The 27,015-nt window shown below is 47.0% G+C and overlaps 1 protein-coding gene across 2 annotated transcripts in view; it reads left to right on the top strand.

Moving 5' to 3' along the window:
- CA12 (carbonic anhydrase 12) overlaps nt 1-27,015 on the top strand; it is a 51,704-nt gene that overhangs the window by 8,086 nt on the left and 16,603 nt on the right. For both annotated transcript variants that reach the window (XM_036903087.2, XM_036903086.2), the window contains exons 3-4: nt 23,593-23,772; nt 24,594-24,736. In XM_036903087.2, coding sequence (XP_036758982.2) covers nt 23,593-23,772; nt 24,594-24,736 — 323 coding nt within the window. The remainder of the gene's footprint in view (nt 1-23,592; nt 23,773-24,593; nt 24,737-27,015) is intronic.

Here is a 27,015-nt window from a genome sequence, read left to right as displayed (position 1 = left end):
TTCAGCTCCAACAACTCTGAACTGGAGGGCAGCTGCCCGTGAGGTTGCCCTGTGGCCTGAGGATAAAGCCCAGCCTGCTAGGCGAACCTGTGCCATTAGAAGTCAGGAGAGCAGGTACCCTCGGCAGGCCGGTGATGGAAGGAGGCACGAGGGAGGTGCTGGTCACGTTTAGTCCCTTGGTCTGCAAAAATCCATCGAGCTGTTCATTTATGATACATGTTCTTTTCTCATATTCAGCAAAAGAGTTAACAAATTCCAGCTGGCTGGAAAAGTCATTTTCTTACCCTGATAGTTTTTTTTAGCCCTCCCCCAAGGAAGCCAAAAAAACCCGTCATGTATTCAAAACAACAGAGCAACCAGAAAGAATGACAGTATTGGAATGAATGACCTAAGAACGTGTCATGTGAGCAGAGAAAGGGCACCATGCTCCCTCCCTGAGCACACCAGACATTGGTCTGATGCTCTCAGTTGTGAGTTAGTTCAGAAATAGGCAAATACCACTGTTTGCCAGACATTCTGGAGAAGTTAACCTTCAAAGGAGATGGGATAGACAGGGAACATGGCATGGAAGCCAAGCTTTCCTCTCTGGGTCAGGGCCCTGCGGGCATCCACCACCCCTCCAACTGGTGCAGGGATTCTGGAAGGATAGTGGCTTGGCCTGGTGGGGGGCAGGCAATAGACTGCAGCCCCGGGAAGGCCCTTCTGCCCAGCTTTTCACCATGCCTGGACCGCCCTCAGCCCCTGGCAGGACCTGTGTGACCCAGGAACTGCCATTCTCTGCCGTGCCCGGCTCTCCTTTCTCCCAGACAGTAGCTTCTCTGTCTTAAGTCATTTCCTCCGCTGGGAATCAGAAGGGATCCTCCACTGGGACAAAGCTCCTTGGTTCTCCAGGCTCCCACCTCCACCCACCTTCTGTCCTAAATCTGCTGGAATATGAAATGCTATAAAGGAACTTCCCCTGGCTTGAAACATCCTTCCCAAGCCCTTCCCAACTAGAATTAGACATGGAACACCTGGAAGAAGGCTGGGAAGAAAAATTCTTTACTTTTCATTCTTTAGTAGGGATAAGCCCTGTGTAACGTCACACTCAAATGCGGTATGAAAAGCAGGGAAGTCAGAGCTAAAGGCAGAACTCAGAACGGCAGTTGGGCAGCATGTACAATCACGAGGCTGATCCAATTAAGGATAGCTCTTGCCTTTGCCAAAGGGGAGAGGCAGAGGCAACTCGAAGCCCCCAGCGCTTCTCCCAGCCCCAGCTGCCGTCCTAAGGCTGAATGAGAAGAGGCACAAAGCAATCAGGAGAGCAAGAAAAAGCCCAAACATGTTCTTCAATTCATACAGGGAAACTAAATCCCTATTCCTGTGTCTTGGGGATTTCCCTTGAGGCTAGGAATCCAACCCACTGTGACTTATTAAATCTGCACCGTAGTTCCAGTTACTTCTAATTGAAGTTGTGACATCCAGGGTGTGTTTGGATGTGGTGTGGTCCACCCACTTGTAATGATTTCTCATCTTTCCTGAGTTGCAGAACTGAGGTTTGCGTGTTCCAGTGAAGAGATACAGCTTTTATAATCCGAACAAAGGGCATTTCCTTCGTGAGAAAGAAAGGGATTGAGCAAAAAACACAAGGGCCTCACAGTCCAGAATGTTCTTTCTAGCCTTGTCCTTCAGACCAGGATGAAATCGGACCTCACCTCCTTGGTGCTTTTCTGGCCTCTAGGGACCAGATATCTGGTTCCATAGCCGTGGTCTCGTCAGCCAGGCAGTTGAAGCTGTTGGCAAGCAGGCAGTGTCCTCTGCCTCCCTGCCCACTAGGGACATTGGGGGTCTGTGCCACCAACACATACCTGAGCCTCAGGGCTGATCTTTGATTTAGGACTGAGAGGTAGAGATAGAGGCCTGAACCTGGGAAGAAATCCGGAGCTTGGCTTCAGGGGCTCCCAGCGCCATGCAGAGACCCTCACCCACCTGGAGCTGTCAGGCCTTGGAACTGCAGCGTGGGAGCTGCCTGGTGAGAGCTGGCTCACGGGAACTAGGAGCTGGTCGGTGCAGGTGCCCTGCCAGGCCTCTTGCTGTGCTCGAACTTGCCTCTTCCGCTTGTGTCCCAGGCATTCAGGTGAGAGGGCAGGGCGTCGTCCTCCAGGAGCCAGGTGAAGTTCTTGGTGGCCCATCCCCTACACAGAGAGAGAGGAGGAGCCCATGGGGTAAATCAGCTTAAAAGAAAGATTTAAAGCAAAAAGGCTGGATTCAAAGCAGGTGTGTGAAGGCGACTCCAGGCAGGGACCAGAAAGTCTGGTTTCCCATGAGGAAGAGAATGGATCAGAGATTGCTTGAGCAGGATCCCACAGTCTCCTCACGGGGAGCAAGGGCTCGCCTTCCTGAGCCGTGACTGGCTTCCCCTGCACCCGCAGCAGGGGTGGAGGGTGGAGGCACCCTTTCAGCATCTCTGAAATCGGAATATGTCTAATCATTAATGGCATCTAGGAACAATACAATGCATTACTCACTGAGAAGCATGCTGTGAGAGGATAATAACATGAAGAAGGGAGCTGAAATGAGGGATTTCAACAATTAAATGGTGAAAACAGTGGGGGCAAAAAGGTATAAAAATAAAAACTAGTGTGTCTGCTTCCAACACAACATATAGGAATGATGGGGTATCATATTAGATTTTCAACTATAACTTTTTCCAGTTTTCAGCCAACTCACAGTTTATTTTTGCTGCTGTTCAATCAGTATTACAAGTATTTACAAACAAAGTAATTTAAACACCATTTTTTTAGTTTACAGAAGTATTCCTTTAAGGAGCAAGCTTTCCAATTCCCTGACGTTCATTTGATTTATGCCAACCAGGAAGGAACAAATACTATCTGCCCCCTCCTTGTGTCCATAAATGTTGACTCAGAACTAGTACACCTCTAAATAAAATAGTTTGTTTAGCTCAACTTAACTTTTTTAATGATTTTTTTCAATCATTAACTTGTGACTAGGTCAGCTGTGTGGCTTCTGGGTGAACTGGATGACACCCATCCAGGTCTCCTAAGGGGGCTGGGGGACTTAGGAGGGCAGTGTGGGCAAATGGCTTGTGCTGCCCTGCACCCCCCTTCTGGGGCAGATGGCTCAGAAAAGTCTCCTGGGTTATGATTAGAGTGAGGTTCACTCATGGCGGGGAGCCATGACATCAGCACGCTGCCTGTTACTTTTGTAGGGCGTCCCTTCCTTGGTGCTCCATCGTCTGGGAACTGCATGAGAAGTGGAGAAAGGAGAAAGGTAGCTCTGAAGGTCGTAGAACAAAGATGTTTAGTAGGAAGTCTGAGGCGGTCATGCATCGGACTATTTCCCACTCTGGCTTTGGCCACTAGGAAGCCCAGAGGCAAATCAGTGGCTCCATCTTGGGTGACTGTATTCTCCTATGATCTGCAGATCAGAAGAGGCTCCTCTGTAGGGTCCTTCTAGTTTATAGGTATTCTCCTGATCCTGAACCAAAATTCTATGACAGATTTCTGGAATATTTAGCTAGAAGGGACCTTCGAGAATGAGACCATACATTTTCATCACTCTTTTATTCTGCCTGCTTCCACGGATTCCATTGTTTCAAAGATCTGCTTTAACACATTGATATATTAATGAAATAGTTAATTTTTCCCATTTGTTATTCATCAAAGATGGATATTAAAAGCAAAACTTTCAGTTAACGCAAAACAATTGGTTCACAACCATTCCACAGTTATTTTTTGAGTAAAAACTAAATGCTAAGTACTGGACTCAAAGCTAAATGATGAATAAGCTATGGTTGCTGCCATTGTGGGACTGGGAATCTGGGAGGAGACAGTGAATTAGACAGGAGCTTACAATACAGAGGGAGGAAGCACGGAAGAGAGAGACCTCATCCAGTGTTTTGGGAATAGAGAAGGCTTCCTGGAGGAGGTGATGTCTGAGCTGAGACCTGGAGGACACAAAAGAGCTGGCCACACAAAAGGCAGGGGATGAAAGGGCATTTGGGGCAAAGGAACAAACCGTGCAGTGATCATCTAGGTTGTTATGTTCTGCAGACTACTGAAGACCTGGCTGGGGAGACAGGCAGGGGTCAGAGTGTGAGGGGCTCGTGGGCCAGCATCCTGGAGGCAGCGGGGGACTGTTGGAACATTTCTAAGTAGAAAATCGAAATGATCGGATAAACATATTAGAAGGATCATCCTGGCTGCAGAAGGAGAGCATTAATGTGAAATACGGAAGGAAGGGAAAGCAGAGGATGTGGGAGAGGGGTTTGGGGTCTGGAACAAGGGAGGTGCAGTGGGGTCCCTGACTGTTGGCATAATTCAGCTGGAAATGTAGACACCTGGCAGAAGTGCAGACACAATGCAGCCTGGTTGTGAAATGAGTGCCTGTTTCTTTTGGACTTCGTGAAGTACTGGGCGTCCAGTCTGCCGTTACTGCCTAGGTGGGACCCCAGCGGGGGAGCACTTCTGCAGCCAAGCCCCACCCCCAGTTGTAAATGAGGCGAGGGAAACTCAGAGTTGTCAAGTGGCCCAAACAGCAGGAGGAGCTGCGTCAGGATTGTGTCTGCTGATGCCCACCTCAGGCGCTGTCATTCAGTGGGTGCTTACTTCATGCCAGGTGTTAATGTGCGCCACACTACACACCACGGCATTGTGTAAAAGCCGTTGAGGAAATGCAGTGATATTTTTAAAAAAGTAAACAATATAGATTTGCCAAGACACAAATTATGCCAAAGTAAGTTGCCTTTCTTCCCCTTATCAGGATAAAAGGCTTAGTGGTTAAAGAAAACACAATAGACTTAATACCTGTTGACATAAATAAACATTTGATATGGTTCCTTGTGACACACTCATGGGATATGGGGATCAAAGACCAGTGTGGTTGCTAGGGAAAAAAAATCATGACACTCCAGCCATCATTTCTGTTGGCAGCACACAGCTGAGACAAGCTGGGGATCCTCTAGGGACAATCCTGAATTAATACCCTTTTTGCATTCTGAGGACGAGGATGGGCAGCTGAAGGCATGTGATGACTGGAATCAGAAAGATCAGTTTTGGAAGGAGGACAGGGAGTAGAGGACACACATAAGTGAAGACAGCATGCCAGAAAAGCAGATCAAAGTGAGAGGGCTGAACTGCAGGGGCAGGAAGTAGCATCGAGTGAGCAAAAAAAAAAATCGAGTGAAAAAAAATGGGAGCACAGCACACTGCAAGACGAGAGCCTGGGGTGCCAAGGCTGAAGTGAAGAGGAATGCCTGGCCGCTGTGCTCAGTCCTTCTGGGTATTCAGGAAGGAGGTGCGTGCCCCCCCCCACACACACGGAGACATCGTATGTGCATCTATGTTTTCAGATGTGTCTCCCACCCACCCACACTCACCCCTCCTACCCAGCGAACTTGGAGTAAGCCTCTCAGCTGGTTTCTGAGTTACAGACCTGTGCTGGGGAGGTAGGAGCTCTCACTGCTTGAAGAGATGCGGAGGTGAAATCTTAAAGCGACTCTGCCATGCTTCCATCTGGCAGTCCCCCAAGAGGTCCCAGCACTTGATAAACCTTTTGGTGTGATGCTTAAACTTGTCCATGGGCAAGGATGAAGTAGGGACTATCCCATTACTGAGTAAGACTGAGTGTACAAAGAGGCCTGGTCAGAGAACCTGATACACGCTGGAAAAAAAATGGGAACTGCAGGAATTGAACGCTGTCCTCTCACATCACTGCCCCGTGAAGCACAGGTACCTCTTGGGTTAGTAACCATGTGCTTGCTTTCTAATGAAGATTAGCTTTTCCACTTAGCACTGGAGTGGTTTTCCCCACAATGTGGTTTTTTGGCACTACCCTGCTACAAGCAGTGCCCTGAAGTGTTCTAGGGCCCTTGAAGGTTCAAGGGTGAGCTGGGAGCCTCAGGGGGTGTTACTGAGGAGAAGTTTGCAACTGCACAGATGTGGGGAGTGATGCCCTCCCCACAGGGCTGCCCGGGCAGATGCGCAGAGCGCAGCCCAGGGAAATTGCTCAAGAAACATTTGCTGAGCAAATGAGAAAAGAATGGTTTATTTCTCTCCTTATTTTTGGCTCTGGGAGACCCAGAAAGCACTGGGGAGAAGCTGACACCTGAGTGGGATGGTAGGGTTTCAGAGGCAGATCGGTCTGAAATGAAATGCCGCGTCACCATGCGTATCTCATTAGAAGTCAAAGGGGAAAAGCAGGGAACCCTAGATTTGTTTTCAGTGAGGTGGAAACGACGACTTGCTCTAAAAGGCTGGAAAACAGCTCTTAAGAAGAAAAGGAAGAATTGAGGCAATTCAGCTCAGAAGGGCCTGGGAACCAGCATGTCTTAGGAGTCCATCGCACCTGGACACTGATCTTAGTCTTCACAACAGCCCTGTGAGGTACTTTTGCACATTTGTCAAATAAAGCTCAGGACATCAGAGATGTGCCCAACGTCCCACAGCTAGTAGGAGGCAGAGCTGTGATCGGCAGCTTGGTCTGATGGCTCCAAACCCTCCTTCCTGCTGCACTTCCCACCTCCCTGGGAGAGAGACACTTAGAAGTGGACTGAATGAAGGTCTTCGTATTTGAAAAGAACCATCAAAAAGCAAGGTTTCTCACTAAAAGGAAAACCGAAGGAGCAGCTTTAAGTAACAGTCAATGATTCGGAGCCAGCAGCAGCCTTCACATTAGTTCAGGTTCCACTCTGGGTAACTGCAGAAGCTTCGTGTCTTTTTAAAATGCCCTCTTTTCACTATTTCCTGGCTCCCCAGGGATAGTTTTACAAGGTCACAAATCCCTTCATTGCTGCCTCTCCCCTTTACCTTCGGACCATTGGCCAGGGCTTCCCTGCTGGCCACCTCTCGCCACCTCATAACTGCCTCTGCCCAGGCTCTGGATCCTCCAAAGCGTGCTGGGAAGCCGCTGCGGTGGTGCAGGGGAACCGTCAGGGTCAGAGCCCCGCCCTGCTACTCACTGGCAGCGTGACTTTGGGCAGTGGTCATCCCTTTTCCCAGGGGTCCCCTACCGTCATGTTGTAGGCAACAGCGTGGCTCTCCCGGCCCAGAGTCCTCCTGACTGTGTTCTCTCTTCCCCAAGGCCAGGTCCCTGTTCTTCTTTCCTGTCCAGGCTGATTGACAGTGAGAGCATCCAATTCCTTCAAGAAAAACATCCCCCGCAATGTATGAGCTGGTCCTTCCTTCCACATGGCCCGGGCGAAGCAATCACAGTAGTCTAGTCTACAGCTTTTCAACCTGCACTGCTGACATTTTGGGCCGGATAACTCTGTTGTGGGGGCTGTCTTCTGTATTCTGGGACATTCAGCAGCATCCCCGGCCTCTACCCACTGGAGGCCAGTAGCATCCCCCTGAGCTGTGACACCAAAATTGTCTCCAGATGTTGCCAGATGTCCCCTGAGGGACACAATCGCTCCTGCTGAGAACCGCAGGCTTAGTCTGAAATAACATCACAGGTGGGGCAACAACATTGCAGTCCAGGACACCGAATTCCTATTTAGTACCACTGTTCTTTGCAAGGGCACAGACCTGTTAAAGATACGTCCATTTGTTTCACTGGATCACTGCACAGAAAGCTCAGCATCTCTTGCTGGAGTGTAAGCATTTGAATTGCTGCAACTCAGGCTCTGTTTTCACAGAAACACTGGGTTGTGAACCACCTCACGTCTGTGTAACTGAGCAGGCTTATCGGAGGCTCATCCCACAGCACAGCGAGGCCCCCCCACAGGGACAAATTTCTGGCCCCTCCCCAAGAATGTGGGAAATGCTTGTGCACCCCCACCTGTCCACCCCCTGTCCCATGCCAGTTTTCCACCTTCATTAGACATCTGACTCCACCTCTAGGTACAGGAAGAAATTGCTGGTGGCTTTAAAATAAGTTTATTCACAGATTCACTTACTCTTCCCACACGTCCTTAATGATTCCTTTGTGGGCTGGTCACTGGAGAGCAGAGACGAGCAGGACACAGCCCATGCCTTCAGTGGGCTGACAGTGAAGGGGCAAGCGGACATTCAACAGGTGACTGCAGTGGAGCAAATGGAGCACTATGATGGTGTGTGTCAGTACTGTGGACACAGTGGGAGGACAAAAAGCCTCAATTTGGGGCCTAGGGGTGCCTGTCAGGCCCCCCTGAGGGGCTGATTCTTGTAAGACAAAAGAGTTATCAGGGCAAGGAGAGAGTGTGAGGGTTTACGTGTCTGTGTGGGGTGCATTTTAGGGATGAGGGTGGCATTCCGGTGCAGGCAACAGAGGTCCGGAAAGCAGGCAAGAGCATGTGGCACAATTGGAGAATCAGGATGGCAGCAGCCTAGGTTTGGAGGAGTGGCGTTGGGAGACAGTTCTCCCCAGGTCTCTTGTGTTTGGGGTGAGTCTCTGAGCAGAGGCATTGGCAGCCTTTGTCCCAGGCTATCTTTTCAAGGATGTTTATGTGGGAAATCATTTTATAATAGTGATATAGCATCTCCCTCCAGGGCAGAGAGCAGATTTGTTTGCTCTTTGTAAAATAAGGATCACATCTCTGTTAGGGGCAAAGATTGGCAGGTTTGCTAACTGCCCCCTTCAAAAGATGGGTTTCCTCCTCTCAGAGCTCCTCAACCATAATGCTGAGCGGTTTGCATGTGCCGGTGTCATATGGACCTTACTTTATCACCCTGGGGAGCTGGGTTTGGGAGGCAGGCACAGATGTCACTCTGCTACTGCTGTGAGTATGAAACTGTCCTTTTCTTGGACTCAGGAGTCTTGTGTCTTCGCCAGTATTCATGAAACTGTGGCAGGCTAACTTGTCAGTCTGGGTGCCCCCAGCTCCCCATGTTTTTGACAGGTGGTAGTGGAGAAAGCAAAGCCTGGAGGTGGGGGTGGGATCCTGAGGGTCCTGTGGGCTGCATACAGACCTTGAGATAAATCCCGAAGGCTTGAGGAGCCACTGAAGAACTTTCAGCAAAGAAATGTCCAGCTCTGGTGCACATGATTGTGGGAGAGGGGAGTGGGAGGTAAGCCTGGAGAACCAAGGCCCATGAGAGGCACAGACAGGGAGCTATGGGCCCGAACAAGGGCTGTGCCAGTGGGGACAGATGAAGGCCAACTTCAAAAGAAACTCAGTATTGTCCGTGACAGCATTTTCCTTCTGATCCACAGTCAATCCAGACAACCCATTGTGTTGATTTGTGATGTCTCTTTGAGCTTTCACGCCCTTGACATTTATGAAGCAAATGGACCAGATATCTTGTAGAATGTCCCTGAGCTTGGGTCTGTCTCAGGGTTTCTCATGAGATCCAGATTGTACACTTTGGCCTGAATACCGCAGAAGTAATGTGTCCTTCACTAGGCACTGAGTCAGGAAGCACTTAGTTGGCCCATTCATTTTCGGCAATCATTTTGATCACATGGTTAAGATAATGTCTGATGGCTTTCTCTGTTTTAATGTTACCATTTTCCCTTTTATAAATTAGAGGTGATATGTGGGAAGATCCTTTGAGTCTGGGTGTAAACATTTGAATATTGCTTTTATGTTAGATAACAGTATTGTACTAATTGTGAAATTTCCTGACTTTGATAATTGTATTATGATTATGTAAGAAAATATCCTTGTTCTTGGGAGATAGGCACTGAAGTGTTTAAATACCGCAGGGCATGATGTCTGAAACTTTCTCTCAATTGGCTCAAAAATATGGATGTTCTCTGATTTACAATGGTTCCACTTACAACTTTTTGACTTTACAGTGGTGTGAAAGCGATACACATTCAGTCGAAACCGTACTTCGAACTGTGCATTGTGATCTCTTCCTGGGCTAGTGATACGCAGGACAGTCCTCTCTCGTGGTGCTGGGCAGAGGCAGTGAGCCACAGCTCCCCGTCGGCCCTGTGATCAGGTGGGCAAACAGCCGGTACGCTCACAGCCATCCTGCCCGCACACAACCATTCTGTTCTTCACTTTCAGGACATGTTTAAGCAATTACATGAGACACGCAACATTTCTTTGTGAAAAATACGCTTTGTGTTAGGGTGATTTTGCCCAACTGTGGGCTAGTGTAGGTGTTTGAGTGCTTAAGGTAGGGTGGGCTAAGCTAGGATGTTTGGTAGGTGAGATGTAATAATGCATTTCAACTTACGATATTTTCAGCTTACAATGAGCTTATCAGGACATAATCCCATCATAAGCCGAGGAGGATCTGTAATAATAATAACATGAATATCTATAGAGAAAGTAATAAAGCAGGTATGGCAAGATGCTGACAACCTGTGATTCTAGGTGAAGAGTATGTGGGAATTCACTGTGCTGTTTTTATAAATTTTCTGTATATTTAAAGTTTTTCAAACTAATAAGTTTTTTAAAAAGATACCTAAAGACTCTTCATAAAATAGTTATGTTTCTGCAGCTAGAAACGGTGCCCAAAGGGGAGGCGAGGAAGAAGTGGATTGTGAGTCTAGGCTTTTGGTGTGTGGGTGGTGCCACCAGCTGACACAGAGAATTTTGAAGGAGCGGAGGACGTTTTGGGGGGAAGACAGTGAGAGAGAAGATGGCAAGTTTTGTTGTTTAAATTTTTGTTTGCCTGTCTGCCTTCCCTGCAGCCATGTCTGATTTCAGGAAGTCATGGGGTGTCTTGTGGGGGTGTCCAGTAGGCAACTGGTCTGGCGCTCAGGGGGAAACCCCGGGCAGGGCAGAGGTGGTACTGAAGCCATGGGAGGGGATGGGTTTATCCCAGGGGTGTATGTGAGAGAAGAAGAAAGGACCATGGACAGAACCATGGGGACAGCTAACATTAAGGCTCAGGCAGCTACACAGAGCTGAGAAGGGACAGGAGGAAATAAGAGAACCACTTGAACAAAGCAGTGTCCCTGGAAACCTGGAGCAGCGAGGTTTCAGAAACAAGGGAGGCCATTGGGGCCAAGCGCTGTGAGAGAAACGAGGGCTGAAGAGTCTACTTGTGTTCAGTAGGACATGTGCCTGGAAATTAGAGTCCCCGAGCAGTGACATCCGAATGGGGAGTGGAGATGCAGAGGTGAGCAGTTCAGACGATGCTTGAAAGCTTGGCTGGGAAGAGGAGGTGAGAATCAGAGCAGAAGCAAAAGGGGAGGAGCACATCCTAGTAAAGAGACATCCGAATTCCACAACTAATTCAGGGCCACATTCAACTTAGATACCAGGACTGTGTCTGGCCCACCTCTGTCTAGCCACTGAATCGAGTCACGGCTGCACCCTCAGCCTCATACTGTGTAACAGAGATGAGTGCTGAAAAGGTGGATGGGGGAGGCAGGGACAGCAGAGCAGCTGTTTGTCAGCTAGGGAAGACAGCGGTACCGTAACCAGCTGGACGAGACAGTTACTAAAAGCGCCCGTGACACCTTCAAATCTCTATTTGCCAGGGAAGGAGCCTGTCGCAAAGGCAGCCTCTGCCCGCTTTACTTGCTCTCCCACCAATTTCCTTTTAGTACCAGGAAGCATGGCTACATCAGCTGGTGTTGTCATTATTATTGAAGCTTCCCCTTGTCATTCATGAGCTTGTTACCGATATTAGCCTTGTTGACCCCTTGACCCTTGTTTCCAGGAAACCAGGCTCTATTTTCTCCATCTTCCTTTCATGGCAGCTCAATTCACAGCTCATTTTCTAAATAAAACCCATGCAGGAGAAACACCAATACTTTATTTCATCAATAACTATTTTACCCAATAGACTAGCAGTTTATCCAGAGTCAAATATCTAAACTATAGTGAAAAGCAACCCTGTGAATAGATAAACAAATCATGGTATATCCACAGAGTGGGATATTTATTATTCAGCCACAAAAAGGATCAAAGTGCTGGTACGTGGTACAACATGGCTGAACCTGGAAAACGTTATACTACATGAAAGAAGCAGACACAGAAGGCCACATGTTGTATGATTGCATTTATACAAAATGTCCACAAGCCCATAGAGACAGAAAGCAGATCAGCTGTTCCAGGGGCTGGGGGTGGGGATGAGGGGAAGTGGGATATAAGTATAGGGTTTCCTTTTGGCTGATGAAAATGTTCTGGAACTAAATAGTGATGCTGGTTCACAACATTGTGAATATACTAAATATCACTCAGTAAATTTATGTAATATGTGTTTTACCACAATCAAAAATAATTACTTTTTAAAAAGGCAACCTTACCCTGACAATGGAGAGATAGAAGCCCTGGTTCTAGCTGCAAGGCCTTTGACCTGCCGGGGGCTTTCCGTCAGCTCTTCTCAGCTTTGGCTACACATTAGAATCACCTGAGCAGCTTTCCAAACCCTCACCTAAGGTCAATTGAACTAGATCTCAGTGCCTGAGGCCAGGGGCCAATTTAGAAGTTCCTGAAGATTCCAGCGTGCAGCCAGGGTTAAGAAATACTGCTCCATCAAAATGCACCAAGCTGTATGCTAAGATTTGTGCATTGTATTGTATGTACCTTAATTTAAAAAAACAACAACAGCACTGGATAAAATGCAAAAGAAAAAGAAAAAGAAATCCTGCCCTAGAGCAGTGGTTCTCAAAGTGTGGTCCCCCGACATGCAGTGCCAGCATCACCTGGAAACTTACTAGAAATGCAGATTCCCTGGAACATTCCTGAATCAGAAACTCTGAGGGTGGGGCCCAGCTATCTGCTTTTTAGGAAGCCCTCCAAGGGATTCTGAAGCACACTAAGGTTTGGCAGCCTAGACTGTTTTGAGTCTAGACTCAGAAAGTAAATTATAGAGAGTTTCTTCAACCACTGAGTGTTTACTGAGCCCCTACTAAAAGTTTGGTTCTGTGATAGGTTGTGAAAATACAGATACCTACCTCAGCTCTCCTCAAACATCTATGGGGTTAGATTCTAGGAAAAGAAGTTGTATATTAAATTGAGATGAGCCTTTTTGTCACTAAATAATAGTCCATTTTGTGTATATACCCCATTGTGTTTATTCATCTGTTCATGAACATTTGAATTATATCTACCTTTTGGTAATTATGAATAATGCTGCTATGATTATAGGTGTATAAGTATCTGTTTGGGTCTCTGCTTTCAATTATTTTGAGTATATACCTAGGAACAGAATTGCTGAATCATTTAATAATTCTATGTCTAATTTTTTAAGGAACCACCAAACTGCTTTCCATAATGGCTGCACCATTTTTACATTCCCACCAGCAATGGACTCTTGGGATGATGGAAAAAGGTCTAGAAGTGGATGGTGGTGATAGTGTGAATCATTTAATGACACTGAATTCACTTTAAAATGGTTAAAAAAGTAAATTTTATGTTATGTATATTTTACCACCATTAAAAAAAAGATTAAGGAAATGAAATGACCCATGAAAAGAAATTTAGAAATGGAAGTTATGTTCCTGATGGTCAATGTGGAGAAAGTAAAGATTCCAGTGGCCAGGATTCTCACCTGGCCCTGGTCGGCTAGCTCACTACACATGTGTGCGCAGTACGTTGTTATTGACTCTATATAAAGAGCTCCGCCCAGTGCTCTGGGCCACATGGTGGCACAGCTGCAAGGCTGCAGGAGAGCAGAGCAGATGCCGGAGTGGTGGCAGCACCGAGGACAGAGACTGACACAGCTGCACGGGCAGAGAGGCCCAGAGGCAGAGACCAGCTTGCTGCCTGCAGACTCGCTCTCTGGGGACAGACAGGATTCTAGAGATTAACCTGCCCCCGTGGGAATAAAGTTGGGTATAAACCCTTTTACCTCAAGAACGTTCCACTGTCACTTTTCAGTCTCATTGAATCCATAGTGAACTTGTCTGGGGCTGAAACCCATTGGCAAGACAGTCAACACTAAACAGAAATTACCACAAACACCATAATTATGTCTCCATAACTACACATACAACAGTAAGTTAAAATGATGGTGTCTGCAGTCCATCTATTTAGAGATGGTTAGTGGTCCTTGCTTGAGCACAGAGAAAGAATATTTTTAATATCCTTTTTAAGGAGGGTAGAGCAGGACATCTGGCTCAACAGTGGACTTAGCATTTTAACATCGGCCTCAATTCCTCTGCGAATGAGTCAGAGAAGATCAAGGAGAATAACAGATATTGAGCATTGACCAGTGACTGGTGCCTGGCGAGGCTTCAGTATTGGGGTTAGGCTGTCATCACTTTGGCAACTTGTCTAATTTATTAGTGGTTTTAAGTTGTTGTTCAAGAACCACTTGTTGGATATGTCAGGATGGCAGATCTGCGGTAGGAGTCAGGGACGCAAGAAAGAGTGAGACAGGCCGAGGACCTGGCGCAGTGGTTCTCAGCCTTCAGTGAGCGTCAGTCACCGTCAGGCTTGTTCAGGGACAGATGCTGGGTGCCACACCCCCGCACACACACACCGCAGTGTCTTACTGAGTAGGTCTGGTGTGGGACCTGAGAATCTGCATTTCTAACGAGTTCCTAGGTGATGCTGATAAAGACAGTACATGTCTAGAGCCCACACTTGAAGAACCGCTGGTCTAATGGGGTAGAAAGATAGAAGATTTTGGTAAGTGCAGGTGCTGCTAGGAAAGAGAAATGCAAAGCCCTGTACAGGAGCACAGAGGCAGGGGGAACACCCTGTCCTGCCTTACAAGGAGAGGTGGCCTGTACCTCCTCTCCTGCAGCCCCAGCAGCAGCAGGGGCCCTCTAGGAGTGGCTAGGGGGAAGGGAAGGCCTTCCCAAGGACGGGCAGAGAGTTTAGTTCATGTCTCCATCTTAAGGCTCACAGCTCACCTCTTCTCACCTGCACTATGGCCAAATCAGAAATGATGCCAAAGAGGGTCTTTATACAGCCCAGTCTCAACCTTCCCTCCCAAGCTGACCCAAACCAAAATTGAAATAATAGAAAGTTTGATAGATAGTGTGGATCAAAACATCTTTAGGAAAGTTTTCTGTTTTTATTGATCAATAACATAAAATCCAAGGAAGAAGAAGGGGCCTGTTTAGGCAGTCTGGCTTTAAGCTTTATAAATAGAAAGTGACCCTGACTCTCTCACCCTTGTCACTCTGCTGTTTCTGACTCACTTGTAACATTAACAAAGACAAGCTTCAATGCCAGTTTGACTCCTTGGCCTCCGTTCGATTATCATGAAATCAGAAGACCTCATCCATCAATCATTAGCCCACACCCCTGCTAGCCTCCTCTCCTCTGGGCAGGATCTTGGGCTTTGTGGCCATGTCTCTCCACTTGACCGGCAGGAAAACAGGCAGAACCAGCAGAATGTGGCCGTCGGCAGGAGAGCCAGAGCACACCAGGGTGGACACTGTGGGAGCTCCATGCTGCTGACAGACTGAAACCACTAGACTTTTATGAGAAGCTGTATACTTTTTTTTTTGGTATCATTAATATACAGTCACATGAGCAACATTGTGGTTACTAGATTCCCCCCATTATCAAGTCCCCACCACATACCCCATTACAGTCACTGTCCATCAGTGTAGTAAGATGCTATAGAGTCACTACTTGTCTTCTCTGCACTATGCTAGAAAGGCTGTAAATCTTTTAATCAACTTCAAAAGTGAATTACAGGAGATTTAAAGTATACATTAAATGTATTTTTTAAATGTGGCTTCCACATCCCAACAACATCCTGAGGATGTGTGGTTTTGAGATGGATTTAGAGGGGACCCCAAGGCTGCCTTGCCCTCTGAGTGTCCTGAGGCTTAGCCATGTTCTCCGTGGCTGCAGCCACAGGACCATGCCTGATGCTTGACCCCCAGAGATAGGAGGAAGCCCCCTGAAAGGAGAACCTATCTCACAGACAGAGGGGTATACTTGAGCAGCTAAGGACTCCCACTCAGCCTTGCCACAGGGCCATGCTCGGCCTGGGCAAGGGGAAGCCAGATGGATCCCACATTCTTTCGGAGTCAGTACGTCACATACTCATAATGCGTATAAGCTCTCTGCTGTGTCAGAACCTCTGAACTTGCTGTGCACTCTCTCTGGGTTTGCTCACAGCTGGCTCAATACCCATCCTTTTAGTCTCAACTTTAGTGACAGCCCCCATCTCAGAAGGCTGCCTGCATCACCCAGTCTGTGGCGGCCCCTCCATTTTTCTCCATCATAGCCCTTGTTTACTTCCCTTGTAGCACCAACTGCAGACTGTATTCATTTATTTCTGTATTGGTTTGCTCATTTACTTATTTGTAACTTATTATTGGTCTCTTCCCCTGGAATGTAAGCTCCTTGAGGACAGAGACCAGACCTGTTTTGCCCTTGTTTGTTTTTTGGGGGTAAGGGGGTATATTTTATTTTATTTTATTTATTTATTTTTATTGAAGCATAATTTATACAATATTACATTGGTTTCAAGTCACAACATAGTGATTCAAGAGTAATCAGACAGCTGCTATCTGTCAACCCAGAATGATGGTACAGAACATTGACTATATTCCATGTGCTCTACTTTCATCTGTTTTGTTCTTCATCATACCTTCACGCCTAAATCAGTGCTTGGCACAAAGTAGGCACATTTGTTGGAGAAATGAATAAATTAACTTCAAAATTAAGTAGCACTCCAAGGAGTGTTTAGTGATGATTCTCGCCTTCTGTCAACATTTGAATCCTCATTTTTTAATTGCAAATATAATCTATCTCATTAAATCATTAAATGTGTATTCAAATGTGATACACAATGGGTGATTGCTTTCATATTAAGTGTACATGCCAGGACTAGGTACATTTTTACCATAGTAAATCCCCTTACAAAACAAACCTTAGGGACCTGACCAAAAGTTTTTATTGCACTGACATTTTGGCTAGTTGTTGAAAAAAAGGCATTGTCAACATCCAGAATGTGTACACCTTGCTACCTTGCTGCTATGGTTTTATCCACTGGGGCAAGTGTTGATCTTACTGTGTTTCGGTAGGAGCTCAGGGCCAGGAGTGGTGTTGATCTTACTGTGTTTCGGTAGGAGCTCAGGGCCAGGAGTGGCTCTCCAGGCAGCTGCCTGCAGGAGCATTCACACACACACACACACACACACACACACACACACACACACACACCTGAGACACTGTCACCACCAGGAAATGCCAGGGCAGCAGGTAAGCCTGAGGGACAGACATAGAGGGGCCCAAAAAGACAGTTCTCAAAATGGGATGACAATGAACACACTTTAGTTTTGTCCAGACTTATCAGATACAATCTAAGTTATGAACAATATTTAAATCCATTAAAATATCTGTATTATCCTTGAGCACATAGGATGCAGTGAGTGAGAAACAGGCATCACACAGCAGCAGTAATCACACAGTTCTTGTCTTCCAAGGAGCTCTATGTGCTTTTATTACATATGCTGTAATGCACATGTACCAGGAGTATAAATGTAAGAAATGACTCAACCCATAACATTTTTTAATTACCCCTATACCATGTCTGTAAACAGGCCATAAAATAATAAAATGATCCTTCATTTACTTGCATAAATTATTTGCCTAAGGCAGTAATGAACCTGTACATGTATATATATATATATATACAGAGTAAATACACCCATGCTGGAAAGGGATGAAAGGGGAAACCATAGATAAAAAGGAACTTAAGAGACCCATTATCCAGTCACAATACATGGACTTTATTTGGATCCTGGTTCAAATAAATTGTTAAATAAATTTATGAGACCATTGGGGAAATTAAAACACTCATGGGATATTTGATGACATTAAGAAATGATTGTTAACAGTTTTTAGATGTGGAAATCATATTGTGGTTCCTTTTTAAGAGTTCTTATCTTTATTTATACATAGCATCCATAGATTCTCTTCAAAGTAACCCAGCGGAGGGAGAATGGATGGGTGGGGGATAGACACAGCCAAGCAAGTCATGAATAGATGGGTACATGGGGCCAGTATACTATACCCTCTACTTTTGTGCCTGCTTTGAAACTAATTAATTAATTAATCCATAATTAAACCTTAAAACAAGATACAAGCTATATCTAGAAAATAGCCAAATAAAAGCTCATTTAAAAAAATTACGTTGACTTTTTTTGGGCTCCTTGCTGGACTCTGGCATCCATCTCAGAATGAGAGGAACTGAGACTGCTTGTCTTCCCACCACAAATGCTTCTCTCTGAACACCTCTGCAGGCCTGCTGAGTTCCAGGATTTCTGACTGGGGTTTTTACTCCACGGGTTTCATTTGCAGGCTGGCTTCAGTGTTCTGGTCTGAGCCGTTCAGCAAACATTTATTGAATAAACCTTCTTCAGCCCAGAGTTAATTTCTACCTCTGCTGGCTGGATCCTCTGCCCGCCGTCTTCTCAGAGCCACACTCCTTTTTTTTAATTGAGATATAGTTGATATACAATAGTGTGTCAGTTTCAGATGTACAATCTAGTGATTTGATAATTATACACATGATTGAACGCTCACCCCAGTAAGTGTAGTTACCCCCTGCTACCATACCAAGATAGTGCGATATTATTGCTTATAGTCTAGTCTCTATGCTTTGCTTCCATTCCTGTACTAATTTATCACACTTCATTAATGAGCTCCTCTTTCTCCTGGATCCAGCCGTCCTTGTCCATGCCCCTTTCTGTTCTGCATGGAAGTATGCTCAAGTTTCAAGTTTCTCCATTAAAGCAAAACAAATCCCTTCTTGTCACCCTCACCTTCCTATAACCACACACGCGCACACACACACATGCACATACATGTACTTCTCTAATCCCTTTATGGCTGGATTTCTGAAATGAGCTCAAGAAAACCTCCAAGTCAATTTGTTAAGTGTTTAGTAAGTGCCACTGTGTGTTCAGAAATGGGGAAGGAATGTGACAGAAGGTTCTAGTCTTCAAAAGGTCTTTGAAACTTGTAGATGGAGTTCTAGTCCGGAACAGGTTTCTGTGCTAGTCTGGAGATTATGGCCACCAGGTGAGATAGGTAATGACAGTTGAAGTCACTGTGACATTATGTGCAAACCCAGAGTAGCTGGCTGAGGAGTTCAGGGCAGGGAGGAAACCCTGGAGCAGCTTTGGCAGGACTGGAGCTGGGCTCTGAAGAGATTCAGAAAGAGGAAAGAAGAAGGTATTTCAAGCAAGTTTTTAGCATAAGAGCATTCATGAAGGTTGGCAGGCATAGCTTGTTCTGAGGATGGGGGGCCAGCCTGACCCTGGGGGCAGACTGGAGAGGGTATGAGGGCCTCAGAAGGCCTTGACAGGCTGAGGCATTTTCGGCCATAAAAGATGGCTATGGTTCTGCTTTGTTCTGTTGGCATGGGGCAGGTCGTGCTGTGGCCAAGGGAGCGGAGCGGTGGGACGGCACCACAGAAGCAGAGCTGACCTGGCTGCAACAAGAAAGGAGCCTGACAGTTAACAGGGAAGGCTGAGGCACAGGGGCCCTGCGGGGAGCCTTGGCAGTGCGGCAGAGCAAGGGGTTCCCCAGGGGAGGGCGCTCCCATGATAGCAACTCATGGAGGTGGGGGAGGTGGGGGAGGTGGGGGTGGGACTCTATCACCTACTGAGGGCAAAGGGTGGGTCGAGTCAGCCTGGCTCTGGGATTCTGAGCCTTGGAAGAGGGTTGGAAGTTGTTCTTGGAGGAGGACTCACCATCAAATTGAGACTGGGTCATAACTCATCAACTACCTGCACTTTGTGGACGTTAGTCGAATCCTGACTTGTACAAATGAACTATTTAAATGTTATGGGATATTGGAAAATTTTGAATTCTGTCTTTGATAAAACTAAGGAATTGTTAACTTTCTAAGTGTGGTAATGGTATTGCGGTTTTGTGTTAGGAGTCCTTATGTTTTAGAGACACGTACATAAGTACAGATGAAATACATTTGGATTTGTTTCGAAGTTATCCGGGGTAGGGGATTGCTGGTGTGGTGTAGACCAAGCTGGGTTGGCTGTGAGTTGTCCATTGCCAAAGCTAGGGGACGCAGGGGCTCACGTTATTCTTCTCTCAACTACTGCATACTTTTGAAATTTTCCATGGAAAAGTTCTGGTTCTCGGGTGATGCAAGCCTTCACTTTGGACCTCATGATGCCCAGTCAGAAATCAGGAGAGGCATTTTGAGCTGTGCCATGTTAATCTCATGTCACATTTCAAAACAGAAATTTGGCCCGCTTCTGTTTTGCCTAAGGTAGAAAAATTCATGAACTGGAAAGAAATACTGCCTTGACTTTATTTGGAAAAACAAACTGGGAAATACACATGATCTCCTTTATCACGATCATGGGAGGAATCCAGCCAGCTGGAGAGGCAAAGTCAAGACTCAGAAAAGTCAGATTTTTACAGTAGCTGGAAATAAATGATTCTTTTGAGAGAGTCAGTCCCGAGACGGGTTTTCTGGCGGCAGAGCATTTGGCGTGACCCTGAAAGCTGAGACTGAATTGAAAAAGTACAGCCTGGGCTGTAGCTGCCAGCCAGCGGCCCGTGTTGCTGTGGCAACAGGCTGCCCACTGCCCAGGCAGAGGTGGGGAGGCAGAGAGGAGTCCCCTGCTTACGCCCCGATCCTGGCTGTCCTGCTGCCCACCCACACGACACCTCTGTCTCTCACACAAGCCACAAAGACAGGAGCTGCTCTGAAATATCCCCAGCTGCCCAAGAGGGGGACACCAGCCATCACATGCTGGTGGAGGGTCCTGTGAACTGCTATGAGGCCCCTTACTTGGCAGGCCATGTCCCAGGATGAAGGGAAGCAACCATATATCCTTTTTCAGTGAGTGACCCCAAACAGAACAGATCCTCGTGCAGGTAAACTAGGAAGCTGGGAGGGTCAATTTGAACTGAAGCAAGTAACATCATTTTCCTTTTCTTTTTTGATGGGAAAAAAAGTTACATGGGGAAATATGGAGGCTAGGGGGTTCGTATAGGTGCATACTTCCTTGGAGAGCAACAAGCACGAAATTAGCTTGAGAATCCAGCTCAGTAAACATGTAAGGGCCTGCTCTGTGCCAGGCACTGGGAAAGGCAGGGATGAATGAGACAGGCTCCTTGCCATGAAGGACAGCATGGGAGAGGAAGGAAACGGGCGTGCACAAAATCTCCTGGATTAATACTGAAACTGTGACCTAGGCAAAGTAAATCTCTTACTAAGCCAGAGTCTAACTTCGGGCCAATCACTTAAATTTCAATTTTTCATCTATAAAACGGGGCAATTCTTGCCTCGCTGACTCTATAGGGTTGTAGAGTTGTAAGGACCAAAACTACTAAAATAATAATAATAAAAACAATAACAACAATAAAGCAGGAATAGAAGAGGCTTTTTAAACCCTGCTGCCCTAGGGGCCTGTGACTGTGGACAGCAGCCAAGCCCCCTCTCCAGGCAGCCCCAGAGCAGCCGCGCCCGGGGCCCTCATCCCCAAGCTGGTTCCGACTGGGCCCGTCACATGCTCAGGAACTGCCTTGGCTGAGCAACTCGCACCAACTCGTTCAAACTCGCCCGATTCAGAGGGTGAAGGCTTCCCAGTACCTTCATAAATCCCGGGGCTTGGAAACCAGAAGGAACCTTCTAGAACACAGTGTCCATATTCCCATTTGTATGAAGGGCAAAGGAGACTTAGGCAGGAAATGTGACCTGCTCCGGGTTCCTCATTGCGGTGGCAGAACAGCTGGTGCTAGAGTCTCGCTCTCTGGACTCTCCTGGGCCAGCAGAGCTGCTTCTCTTTAATGGAAGGTTTCACCACCCCTGACGGCTGCCTTTTCTATCCCTAGTCTTTCCTGCCTCCAAAGACCTAATTCAGCCTAACTTCCAATAGAGAGTATTTAGGGCAAAAGAAAAAAGAAAAATTCCTCCTGATAACCTTTTCCCAGGCTCTTTGTTCTTTGGGGTCTTTCATTCTTTCGGAAAATGTTTACTAAATGCCTGTTATGTGTGTGACCCTAATCACAGCATGAACTCACAGAGATGAAAGTGGGATGTCCCGGCCCCCAAGCAGTCCTGGTCTCGTTATCACTAAAATGCTCTCTTGGAATCTCTGCTCTGGCGAAAGCAAGTCCTTCTTCTACCTAGTTCCCTGGTCATGTGTGCAAGGAGCGAATATCACTGCTGTGCCTCTTTACTTCCTGAACTTTCCATTCATCCTGGCTGGCGGCTCTGCCACCCCAGCTGTGGGCCCAGGTGGTATTGTGGTCAGAGAAAGCAGTGGTAGCCACACTCCGGAAGGCTTGCCACCAGATATCTCTGCCTCTTTCCTGACCTTTAGTGTTGGCTTCATACTTCATGATTGCTCCCTCTCTGCTCCCTGCCATCCCTAAGGAATTTGATTTCCCCCAGTGGAATAACTGTTCTACTGCAGTTTGTCCCTTAGGTGACTGCTTTGGTGTCCCCTAGCCTCCTCCTCCCTCCATTGCCATCTTGGTGTAATTGAGCTGCTCTGCAGTCTTGGAGATAGAAGCTATATAGCTCAGCAGAGATTCCGACTGACATGTGCAAATGAGAAAACTGGTGTCCAGGGAAAGGCCGAATTAGAGACTCTGAAATCCCTTCAAGCTCTAACATTTCCAGAAAGGCATATCTACAGGTTGACAGCCTGAAAAATGAGTAGGGTTTGTGAGTGTCCTGACCTAGGAAGGTTTCCCACCAGAAGTGTGTTCCTGGCCCCTCTGCTCCAGTTAACTTTCTTCCTCGTGCTGTAACACTGATGAATAGACCCTGGATGGCAAAGCGTGATTCCCAGCTCTGGGAGAGCCCACAGGGTACCATTCTTCTATCCTAACGAGCCATGACATGCCAATTATTTGCTTTTCTGGAGAAACCTCAGCCTGAAAATCCATTTAATTACCATGGGAGATAATCTTTTAAACATAGCTTTACATTCCTTAAAGATTTTTCCCTGTGGGAGTAAGAAAGTTTATCTGAAAATGGGATTGGATTGTTTATTTCTATTTCCAGAGGAAGGACTATTACCTGTAGTTAGCAAGCCACCTGAGCCCTGGAGAATTAATTTTTTTAAGTCTGTTCCTCCTCACTGATAGTTTGTCCATTATAGTGCAACAATTAGTAGTATTGTCACACTTGCCCCCAGTGTAAACCTTGCACTTAGCTCTGTGATTCCAGGCCTGTAATTACTTGATATTTTTCAAGCATCCCTATCAGGTTGGATTCTGTACTAACCTAGATGTGGGTATCTAGAGTCAATGTCCTCGGGGTTTCCCATCAGGAAGATCATACCTGTAAATCCACCAGCCTCAAAAACCTACCTGGAGCTGTGGTCAGTCAGACACCAGTTTTTTCAGGCTGGGGCATCCCAGAGGATTCATCAAATTCTTCACAGCTATGAAGGCAAGCTTGGGGGAGCAGGGGCCCTATTGTGTTCAACGTGGTGGCCCCCAGTCCCAGAGCAATTCCTGCTCATAATAGGGGTGCAGTAAACAGATGCTAAATTGCTGAAATTCAACAGGTCTTCATATGGAAAGGATGTGTATTGTGTCAAAATATGAGCAATGTACAATTAAAGGAGAGTTTGGTGGGCCCAAGTCTCTGGCATGGGGCTGCTCTAGTCTTTCTTTCCCCAAATCACTTTAAAAGCAAGTGGGCTGTAGGCTGAGATCTCTGGGCCTTAAAGAATATACCACTGGAGATTAAGGAAAGAAGAGAAAAGGAGTGATTGTATCGAGCACAGAATTAGAAGGTGAGAAAAACACTTGCGTGGAAAACTGACAAAACCTTGGGCTTCGATCTCTCCTTGCAGGTCCTGATGGGGAGAAGAGCTGGTCTAAGAAGTACCCATCGTGTGGGGGCCTGCTGCAGTCCCCGATAGATCTGCACAGTGGCATCCTCCAATATGACGCCAGCCTCGTGCCCCTTGGGTTCCAAGGCTACAACGTGTCTGCCCATGAGCAGTTTGTCCTGACCAATGATGGCCATTCAGGTAAGGGGAGACCGCTGAGACCTGCAGGGGATGTCTGAGCTTCCCTCAGCTCCCTGGCCTGCCGTCCTCCATCTGCCATGGAGAGGCCTCCCCTGAGGTGCCCGGGAGAAGGGGCAGAGAGGAGCCCTTGAGGGATGCCCAGCCACTCTCTCCAGGCGGTGCTGGTGGCCCTGGGCTCGGGTGGTTCTGCCCTGGGCAGAACCTCTTTGAAGAGGTGATGGGATGGGAGAAGGGACAGGCCTGCACCCCTTGGCCCAACTATTCAAGGAGCCATACAGTTCATTATGGGTACAGCCAGGCTTCGGAGCCAGATGAACCTGGGTTTTAATCCTGCCGTGACTACTTATGAGACTCTGGGTAAGAATTTTTACCTCCTGGTCCATCTGGCTAGTGGGCAGTCAGTGGATACTGTAAAGACTGGGTTATGTATGTTGAGCTTGAGAACAGAGTAGATGCTTCATAAATAGTAATTATTATTATTATTGTTATACAATTGTACAGCTTGGCAGATATTTCATTAAAGGGTGTATCTTCATAGTACATAGTATGAGGATACGTAAATAAACACCCATCCATTGGTCTAGTTTTCGTGTTTCTGCCACATTTCCCACCAGAACCAAGAAGGTGCTGGTGTCTCTGCAAATGGGAATGTTCTCAGGAAAGAAGCCCAGGTTTCTGAGCCACAGGCTGTGCCTCTCTGGTCTCCACCTCGCTGCACCCACATGCCTGCTGCCTGAGCCCTGGGCAGGTGTGGCCTACCTGCTGGCTCTCAGGCAGCACAGATGCCAAGGCTCTGAAGGCTGCCCCTCCACTCCCCGCAGTGAGGATGAACCTGCCCCCAGGCCTGCACATCCAGGGCCTCCAGTCCCGCTACAGCGCCACGCAGCTGCACCTGCACTGGGGGGACCAGAGCGACCCCCACGGCTCTGAGCACACTGTGGGTGGGAAGCACTTCGCTGCAGAGGTGAGTAGGGGAGCCAGGCTGGCAGGGGCTGCCTGGCAGCGGGTGGTCTGGCACCCTTTACCTGGCTGGTGTGCAGGTGAGCTCAGAACTGCCTTCATGCTCTAGACACCCACCCGGCCCTGTCAGCGGCACAGGAAGAAGTAGCTGCTTCAGCCACCCGGTTCACCTGCAGTGTCCCGGTCCCCTGCCCCACCTGAACACGCTGAGGGTGTCTCTGTATCTTTTACTGCTGCTCGGAAGGCTGCGCTCCCAGGGTGGCACGGAGGGATGCACATGCCCCTTTTCTAGTCGTCACCTTCTGTTTGCACAGACTACGGTCCCACCAGCTTGTCTGGCTGACTCATCCCACGGCTGAATCATCCGGGCTAATTGCTCCCCCAAAGCCCTCCGTCTTCCTTCCTGAGAAATGCTGCTTGCATAGGTCTGTCCCACCCACCTTCCCTTTCCCTGGGCATGAGCTCTCCTTGGAACTTGGCAGTCCAGGGCCACTCTTCTACTTGGCCACAAATCAAGGGATGAACAGCATCATACTGTGCAGAGCATCGTGGCAATCAGAGACTCCCGAGGAATGTGCGCCCGGCAGCGTTACGCACTGCAGTGCTGACCCAAGTGCTCAAAGACAGCGGCAGGAGGGGCAGAGCGTTGTCCCTGCACTGCAAGGGGGCAAGGGCTGGGGCGCGCTTGGGGCGCTCCTCACAGTCCCCATGGGACTGAACTTGGGGGTGTGGTTCTCAGTGTTTACAGGGCAATACAAAGAGACAGATGCTGCTGATCAGCCAGTGGGGCCCACGGTAAATACCGACATGGCCATTTTCCTCTGTTCTGGACTGTGGAGCTGCTTAAGGTCTCAGGCCTCTAATAGGTGGAGTTACAACTGTGGAGGGGCTCTAATTCCCGCCCAACGGGATAGCACTCCTGAAGGTGCATATTTCACACCAGGCCCCTCTCTGAACAATTTTGTTCAGGCTAATTGCAATGGGGAGGCTTCTACTTTCCCAAGGGGAATAAAGGAGTTAGAGTGTAGGCTGGGGAGGTTTGGGCATTTTGAAATATTCCTAGTTATTGTATTTTCTGCTATTAAGCCACATCATCAGACCAAGGTCCTGGTGAAGATGGACCATAAGTGTCAGTAATAGAGAAAATACATCAAGGTGACTGTGAGGCAGCAGATTCTCTATGGAGGGTCCTTGAAAGTGTAGTATTTCTTCTGGGTTGAGTCTATGTAAGAGGAGACTTGTCTTAATCCCCTCCACAGGGAGGATTTGTTTGTTAGTCTTCACCTCTTCTTGAATCTGAAGGCAGTGAGGAAAGTGCTAAAACAGACACACTTTTAAAAATCCTAGCCATACAGAATTCAGCTCCATTTCTCAAGGTGGTGCTAAGCCAAGATGATGTGAGGCAATGCAGCAGGTTACGTCCTTTGAGGAAAAGATGGCAAAAAAGGAGCCCCTAAGAAATCTTTATAATAGAGGATCACTTAAAAGAAGTAATGTGATGCAATTTTTTTTTAATTAAAAAGGGCCATTTGAAAAGTGGGAACGCTGAGCTGTAGTCAATGAAATATGCTTGAATTCTATTTACAGTCACAAAAGATTGGAAAGGAGATGAATGAAGAAAGAGGAAAGAGAGATAATATTGCAATGTGCCATATTTCCAAGAGGCAAAGAATCAATAAAAATGCATGTGTCATATGTAGAGCTATCTACTAATATAGTTTTTTGGAGAACAGGTGACACCACCTTTAGGATTAAAACTCAAGTTTAAACATTGTCAGAATTTGTCATAACAATGTCTTAATGCTTACCTAGACTTTTTAAAACCCAAGATTTCTCAAAAACGTCTCTTTTCCTCATTTTAATAATGACAAGTAATTTCTGCTTTGAAAAATGAGTTTAGAATTTTATTTTGTAAAGGTGAAGTCTATATGCATGGAATAACATTCTTGTTTCATGGACTCAAAATATGGCTAATAAAACCTTTATAAAAGTCATACTGTGATTTTTCTCCCCTGAAGGAAAATACATGTCCTTCTCTGGATACAATTATGATTAAGTGACAGTTGGAGGTTCCCCACCCTGGTCCCCACTGCTTCCAGATTAAGTGCAGCATGGCCAGGTGAGGCTGGGCAAGCCACATGAGACCATTTCACTCCAGGCTCCAGAATAAGTAGGAAAAATAAGACGGGAGAAGAGCTTTTTATCCAAGCCTTTTCATGGCAAGGATAAAAACCCATTCATACACTTATTCATTCATTCATTCGTTCATCTACTTGTGTACCT

Source organism: Manis pentadactyla, chromosome 11 (genome assembly GCF_030020395.1).
Source record: "Manis pentadactyla isolate mManPen7 chromosome 11, mManPen7.hap1, whole genome shotgun sequence".
NCBI classification, from domain to species: Eukaryota; Metazoa; Chordata; class Mammalia; order Pholidota; family Manidae; genus Manis; species Manis pentadactyla.
The sequence above is the reverse complement of the archived record's forward strand: the minus strand, read 5'-3'. Positions and strand labels throughout refer to the sequence as shown.